The 7,973-nt window shown below is 33.7% G+C and overlaps 1 protein-coding gene across 1 annotated transcript; it reads left to right on the top strand.

Annotated features, from left to right (window-relative positions):
• Positions 1-935: 935 nt before the first annotated feature.
• On the top strand, positions 936-2,420 carry LOC107797149 (ethylene-responsive transcription factor ERF011-like). The gene has a single exon (XM_016620017.2). It carries the CDS (start codon positions 1,652-1,654, stop codon positions 2,159-2,161), a length of 510 nt encoding a protein of 169 aa, XP_016475503.1. The 5' UTR covers positions 936-1,651; the 3' UTR covers positions 2,162-2,420.
• The last annotated feature ends 5,553 nt before the right edge of the window (positions 2,421-7,973 follow it).

The following is a 7,973-nucleotide window of genomic DNA, read 5'->3' as shown; positions in this document are numbered from 1 at the left end:
TCGGATCAAATTTATCCTTACCGTTATACTATTGGGTCAAATTTATCCCTACAATAAGTAAACTTTTAAAAATTACCCTTCAGTCCGTCAGGTGACCCAGAATCTCCCAAATCATTTTAATTAAGTTACTGATTCTGCTTCCTTTTTTACTATTTTCAAAATAATTGGCATTTACCTGCTATCTGAATTGGAGGAAAAAAAAATTAAATAATACAATTGTTAATAAATAAAGTATAGTTATTTGAAAAATCTAAATTAGGTAGCTTTTCTAAATTCTAAAAATATTTACAATATCCCAATTTTAATGAATTCGTTGCACCAAATGTATGGGGACTTTGCAAGTATTAGTGATTGAAGTTGAAGTTTCTCGGAGACTTTACATTGCCGAATTCAACTTTGCTTTAATCAAATGCCTACACATTGTGCACTCTTAAGTTAGTCGATCGAACTCTATACTAACCATACAATAATAAAATATATTTGAATATAATACATGTGCATACATGATGATCAGCTGCATATAATTCACAATAAATAGACTCACTGGATTCTACAGTGTGTATATGGTTGGAAAAAAAAACTTTAAACCAAATCCAAAACTATTATTACAAGAAGAAAAGTGGGTGCATTGGTAATTAAAAATATTCATGAATAATTTGTATAGTCTAGTAACATATCAATAGTAATTTCTGAAAATAGTGGAGCAAGAAGAATAACAAGTGATTTAAATAAAAGAAACTCGGAGATTTTGAATTACTTAACACATCAAAGGATAATTTTTAAATGTTTGCTGATGATATGGATAAATTTGGCCAGATAATATAATAGTATGAATAAATTTAGCCGGATAATATAATTGAGGTTAAATGTAGATAATATTTTAAAGTGGAGGGGGGCATATTTCGCCCTTTTCCCTTGAATTATTGTAATCATCGTTCCTTCTTCCTATTTTATATGCTTAGAAAATAAAATCCATTTCTCTGTCGTCACCACTGAGCCAAATGACAACTGTTTTTCCATTATTGAGTTCTCCCTAAATTTCCCTCAGCTCACATACTACGCCACCCCCACCCCCAACCAACACCCCCATCACAAAAACAGAAGCAAAAACAAACAAAGTTACAATTTTGATTTAAAAAAGTGGTATTTACAGCTAAATTTATAGCTACAGATGGAGGGTCTGAGAATTTTGAGGAGCTATTAACATGGCTGATGGCCAACAACCACCATTTTTTATGAGGTATGAGCAGCTAAGCTTTTGAATAAAGAAAGGGGCCAATAAAAAACTTGTTTTATACTCATCCAGCAAGTTACTACTTGTATTTATTATTATTGTGGAGAGAGAAGAAGAAGAAGATTGATTGTGTCGGTGCTTTTAAGATATTTGCCTTTTCATTTTTATTTATTTTAGGAGAATGAAAAAAGAATTCCTTTTTAGAAAATCAACGTAGAGTATCCACAACCGCATCCCATAACCTTTCTTCACTTCCAGCTTTTGCCTTTTTCATGGGTATTCTTTCTCTCTCTGTTATTCCTCCTAGTCAAGCTCTAGATTACAGGGAAACAAAAAATTTGTAATTAAGCCCCTGTATTTTCCCATAATTATAGAATCAGAGAGAAAGAAAAGGAAGATATAGAGGGTAAGAGGAAGATGGAGGTGGGTGGTGGGGGTCAAAGTGGAGGAGTTGCAAGTTCAGGGGGGTGTTGTGGCGCTAAGAGAAAAAACGAAAGGCCTTACAAAGGAATAAGGATGAGGAAGTGGGGAAAGTGGGTTGCAGAAATTAGAGAACCCAATAAGCGTTCGAGAATTTGGTTGGGCTCGTATTCAACGCCGGTGGCGGCGGCACGGGCTTATGATACGGCGGTGTATTATTTACGCGGGCCTTCGGCCCGGTTGAATTTTCCTGAGTTGTTGGGTGGTGATGGTGGGCTTAATGATTTATCTGCTGCTTCAATTCGTAAAAAGGCCATAGAAGTTGGTGCCCAAGTTGACGCGGTACAGAATTCACTTGCAACTCATCACGACCACGACCACGACCACGAAGAAAAAGTGCAGCGTGAGACTGCAAGCCCGTCTGAATTGAAGCCATGTTGGTTTCAGGAGAAGCCCGATTTAAACAAGAAGCCCGAGCCCGAAGACCCAGAACTGGATTACTGGTAATATTTAGTTACAATATTATTACTGATAATAATAGTAGTAACTATGCTAGTGTAATTTTTTTTTTTTTGTTTTGGGGAAGAGGGGGTGCATTGGTAAGAATACAAGCGCCGCTCCAGATTGTCTTTATTCCTAGCTGGTAGCCTAGGATTGTTATATTCTCAAAAGTATCACCTCTTTATTTTATTTTTTACTTCTTTTTAAGAAATTCTTGAGCTCAAACAGTTTTGATGTTGTAATATGTAAAGGTGATTTGTGTTAATATTTTGTCTTTCGCAATTCAAATTGTTCTTTGGTTGGGGCCTTGGTGGTGGTGGTGTTTGGATAGCAAATGGTATTATATGCGTATTGGTGATGTTAAAGACTTAGCCAATTGTTTATTGTAGAGAAATGATGAATGATGATTGAGGAGTGAGGAGAGCGTGTGTGGCGGCGACAGAAAAGGAGAATGGGGTGTTAAATTGTTACTACTTGTAGTCAAGTCTTTTATTGTTTTAAATTATTTGTGTAGTGGTTGATATCATGAACAGTGGATGAGGGAAAGATATCTGATAGATTATTGTCACATCTGATCGCACTACTACTAGTGAAACTGAATTGTAAAAAAGACTCCTGGACCGAGTGGATCCAATCCAAGTGGGGAACGGCCGCGGCCACTTGGAGAGGGTGAGGACGAGGGAAACATCACTGGCCCTACAATGGCTCGAGTTTGGTGCAAGTGGATAATATGTGAAATTTTGTGTTTTGCTAACTGTGAACAAAATGAACTACTCTTAACAGTGGTATCCGAGTCAATTCAATAGCTTCTTGGGCCAATATTGGGCCAAAGGTGATTTTTTTTTTAAGCTAGAAGTACTTTTTTTCAAAGTTAAGGTGTTTAGTCAAAGGACTTTTTAAAATATATATATATATATATATATATATATATATATATATATTTTTGAGAATGTTTGAAAAAAAAACGAGTAATTTGATACTCAAAAATACTTTTTAGAAAAATATACTTAGAAATACCTTTTAAAAGCTTGGTCAAAGACTAATTGTTGCTCAAAGTGTTGTTTAAATTAATTAATCAAACACATAGTGCTTGAAAAGTACTTTTAAGAAAATTATTTTTAAAAATAAGTTGATTTTAAAAGTTTGGCCGAACATGCGATAACCCTACCTTAATTATATTGTTAAATATTTTCTTACTTATAATGATGGCGTTTGGGTCAATTTAAATGCCCTTCAATTATTTCGTTAGATGTTATTTTTGACTAATATAAGTAGTGGATAAATGTGTTTATCAATACTTAAATACAGTAGCTTTTTTGAGAAATTTTCCGAAACCACTATCGTTTAGTGGCTATTAACTTCCTATAGCTATCATATACTTATTTACTTCCTATAGCTATATTTTTAGTTGTTATGGTAATGTATTCAATCTATTGTATTCATGAATACAATAGGAAAACTCGGCTAAAAACAGGAAAACACAGTTGTACGTTTATGTATTCAGGTGTATTCGCGCTATGTATTTACGTATACAGTAACAGAAATCAACGTAAAAATAGGTCCCTCCAACTGTTTAAAAACGAAAAGTGGATCAATTAACGTGATACACTCCTAATATAACTCAACAAATACCATTAAAATACGCAACATTAGCAATCCAATTTATGAGAGGATTCTGCAAACATCAAACACAAAAAAACAGAGCCACCTTCAGAGTTTCACTCGTTTTTCCCCCTGGTATCGTTCGATAATTTTTTTTCCACCGATACTGTTCAAGATTCTTCTTGGAAGTGATACACGTAACCATAGAAATAGATGGAAAGTTTAACCGTACTAATTCATCATTCTGGCAAGAACATTGAAAATTGCTATATCGATTATTTGATTGATGAGATACTGATAAAAGAGTATGCGTCGTACAATGATTTGGTTGCTTCAATTTCGAAGCAACTTGACATAGATTTGAGTTCAAAGTCAATTAAAATTGAATACAAAGTGGAAGGAAATTGCACGCCTAATATTCTGTTGTATTCAAATGGTTGTATTAACTGCATATTATATGTGGATAATACATGTTGCTACAGCTGTATTTTATTGGTTTAATTCAATGTTTTTATTTTGTATAGATAAACTTCACTGTATTTCACATATAAATGTATTAATTTATTTACCTACTTCCTGCCTTTTTTATAGTAACACTAGTGCATGTATTCTGTTGTATCAAACAGTTATTTTTAATGCATATTATATGTTGATAATACATCTTGCTATAACTGTATTTCATTGGTTATATTTTTGTATTGACAATATTTTAGTGTATTTCACTGTATTGCACAAATATATGTATCACTTTAATATTCTGTCAGATAAATAGCGTTTGTATTCGGTGTATTTTAAATATTTTTTTTCTTGTATACATGTATAGTGTATTTAATACATTTAGTCATTGATAGATACACGACTTGTACCAATGTCCACAACTTATATTTCTCTGTTTAATGTAGGTTGTACCATCGACTGAACACATGCACATGGTGAATGATGAAGGAAGACATTACATCGTTTGCCTCCTAGAGAAAACTTGTAGTTGTGGGCGGTTCCAAGTTGACGAATTATCATGCCCACATGCTCGGGCTGTCTTGAAAAGCAAGTTTCTAATGCCGGAAGATTATTGCTCGGGCTATTACAAATCAAACTCTGTTGTAATGACATACGAAGTGCCGGTGTATCCACTGCCTGACCGAAGTGAATGAAATATACCATCACATATATCAGAGGAAGTTGTCTTACCACCCAAATGGAAAAGACCTCCTGAAATGCCAAAGAAGAAGCGCGATAAGCCGTTAAGTGAATTGCTTCAGAAGAAAAATCAACATTCGTGTAGTATATGTGGGGAGAGAGGATATAATAAGCGTAGTTGTAGAAATGCTCCACGTAGGAATTAGTTCATATTCTAATTTTAATTACTACAATAACTATATGTCATAGATTTGTTCAATGTTTTATATTACATATTGATTTATTGGTGTATTGGTTACTTAGTGGATGAATTTTTTAAGTTTAGATTACTAAATTGAACGCTATTATGTTTCGTGGTACCTTTACAAAATGATTCATATATAGGTATGTGGTATAGCAGTTCATGTATTCATAAAATACATGAATGTACATTCAAAAAATAATTGAATACATATGTAATTCAATTCCAAAAAAATGATACAACTATGTGGAAGATTATACTAATACATAAATACAGTAGAATACAAACGTTTGGAAATAAAAAATAGAATATAATCACTGAACATAACTAAGTCTGAAAATATAATAAATACAATAAAATAAAATGAATACAACATAATGAATAAAATATTGTCTGTCATTTAAATACACTGAAATATAGTAAAACAAAAATATGCAGTTTATACAATACTCTATGTCATTTAAATACATTGAAATCTAGTAAAACAAAAATACATACAGGTTAGATTAATATAGCTTGAAATAAAACTATGTGGAAGATTATACTAATACATAAATACAGTAGAATACAAACGTTAGGAAATAAAAACAGAATATGATCACTGAACATAGCTAAGTCTGAAAATATAATAAATGCAATAAAATACAATGAATACAAGATAATGAATACAACACTGTCTATCATTTAAATATACTGAAATACAATAAAACAAGAATACATACAAGTTAGATTAACATTAAATATGGTATTTTGACTTTTTAATATAGCTTGAATGATATTTTTTTGTATCTGTATGCAACTGAATTATGCTGATTATAACATGACATGTATATAGGAGGACCTTTATACAACCATTGAATACAACATTATCTCTCATTGAAATTTAATAATGTAATGACCCGACTTGTTGTTTTAAGAATTAACGCTACGTTCAATGACTTAAGGTCTAGAGCAGTTTCGTAATATGTATTATGACCCGCGGGCGTGGTCGAATTTAATTTTCAGAAGAATCGGAAATAAATTGAAAGAACAATTCTCATTTTTGAAGCTTAAATGGAAAGGGTTGACAGGAGAGTTGACTTTTGAGCAAATGACCCCGGAATAGAATTTTGATGATGTCAATAATTTTGTATGGTGATTTCGGACTTAAGCGTACGTCCGGATTTAGATTTGGAAGTCCGTAGGACAATTCGACGCATTTTGGCGAAAGTTGAAAAATAAAAGATTTTTGAAAAGTTCGACTGAAGGTTGAATTTTTGATAACGAGGTCGAATTTTGATTCCGAAAATTGGAACAACTCCATTACATCATTTACGACTTGTGTGCAAAATTTGAAGTCATTCCGGATTGATTTGTTATGTTTCGACGCAAAATATAGAAGTTGGAAGGTTTGAAAACTCATAATTCGATTCGATGCGTGATTCATAATTTCGGCGTTGTTTGACGTGGTTTGAAGCCTCGACTAAGTTCGTATTGTATTTTGGGACATGTTGGTATATTTGGTTAAAGTACCGAGGGCCTCGGGTGGATTTCGGAAGGTTAACAGAGCAATTTGGACTTGAAGGAAACTGCTGGAAAATGGCAGCAGCTAGTGGAATCGCTTTTGCGATGCCAGGGTCGCAGAAGCGACCTCGCAGAAGCGAGGCATCCACCACAAAAGCGAAGATGGAAGGACATGGTAGTGGTTGCAGGTGTGAAGAAATTCCCGCACCTGCTAAAGCGCAGAAGCGGAAAGGGACGACGCATGAGCGAGCTCTTTCGCAGATACGCAGGTTGCATCGCACCTGCGAATGCGCAGAAGCGGAGAGGAATACACAGGTGCGTTGGGGTTGTTGGAAGTGGTCTGTCGCAGAAGCGAGAAGGGTCTCACAAAAGCGGCTTCGCAGAAGCGAAAATATTGTCCGCAGGTGCGGAGCCTGAACATAATCATAAGGACGAAAAATAGTCATTTAGCCATTTTCGTTTTGGATTTTTGGAGTTCGAATTTGGGCGATTCTGGAGGGATGTTTTACAAGCTTGGTTGGGATAAGTGTCCTATATCCTAAAGTGTTTATATTTCATGAATCTACGATTATATTCATCGTTTAATTCGAATTTTTATGGAAGAAATTAAGATTTTGGCAAAATCTTCCAAAAATGAAAATTTAAGATTTGGAGGTCGAGTTGTTATCGGAATTGGATAAAATTGGTATAGTTGAACTCGTATCGGAATGGGTGTTTTGATTTCGTAAAAATTATGTTGGGTTCCGAGAGGGGGGCTCTGCATTGACTTTAATTGACTTTTTAGAATAAAATTTTAAGTCGACGTTTTATTATCCAGAATTATTTTTGATGAATTTTAATGAAGTTATACAATTAATTTGGATAGATTTGAGCTGTCCGGAGGTCAATTCAAGAAAGAAGGCGATTTTGGAATATCGGCATAACTTCAAAAATGTAAGTATCTTGCCTAATCTTGAGTGGGGGAATTACCCCTTAGGCATTGAGTCTTATATGGAAATTGTGTGATTGAAAGCCGTGTATGCGAGGTGACGAGTACGTACTCAGGCTTATATGTGCAAATTTTATCGGTTTAAAGTTTTAGGCATTTTTATGTATTAAATTGAATAATTGTTGGCATTTAGTAAATCCTTGAATTATCACGCCTCATTCCTTATTTGTCAAGTTTGTATTTTATATAATAATTTGGTATTTTTGTCACTTGGATTTTATGTGAATTTCTTATGTTTGTTGATTTGATGTTTTTATTGGAATTAAATTCATGATGGAATCCTTATCTGCAATTATTTACTAAATAAGTTTAAATTGAGGAGTTAATATAATTATCAAGAATTTGGA

Source organism: Nicotiana tabacum, chromosome 17, assembly GCF_000715075.1.
Source record: "Nicotiana tabacum cultivar K326 chromosome 17, ASM71507v2, whole genome shotgun sequence".
Classification (NCBI taxonomy): domain Eukaryota; kingdom Viridiplantae; phylum Streptophyta; class Magnoliopsida; order Solanales; family Solanaceae; genus Nicotiana; species Nicotiana tabacum.
The sequence above is the reverse complement of the archived record's forward strand: the minus strand, read 5'-3'. Positions and strand labels throughout refer to the sequence as shown.

Excerpts from the sequence above, each read along its gene's own strand:
- LOC107797149 (XM_016620017.2), top strand. The coding sequence starts at position 1,652 with ATGGAGGTGGGTGGTGGGGGTCAAAGTGGAGGAGTTGCAAGTTCAGGG.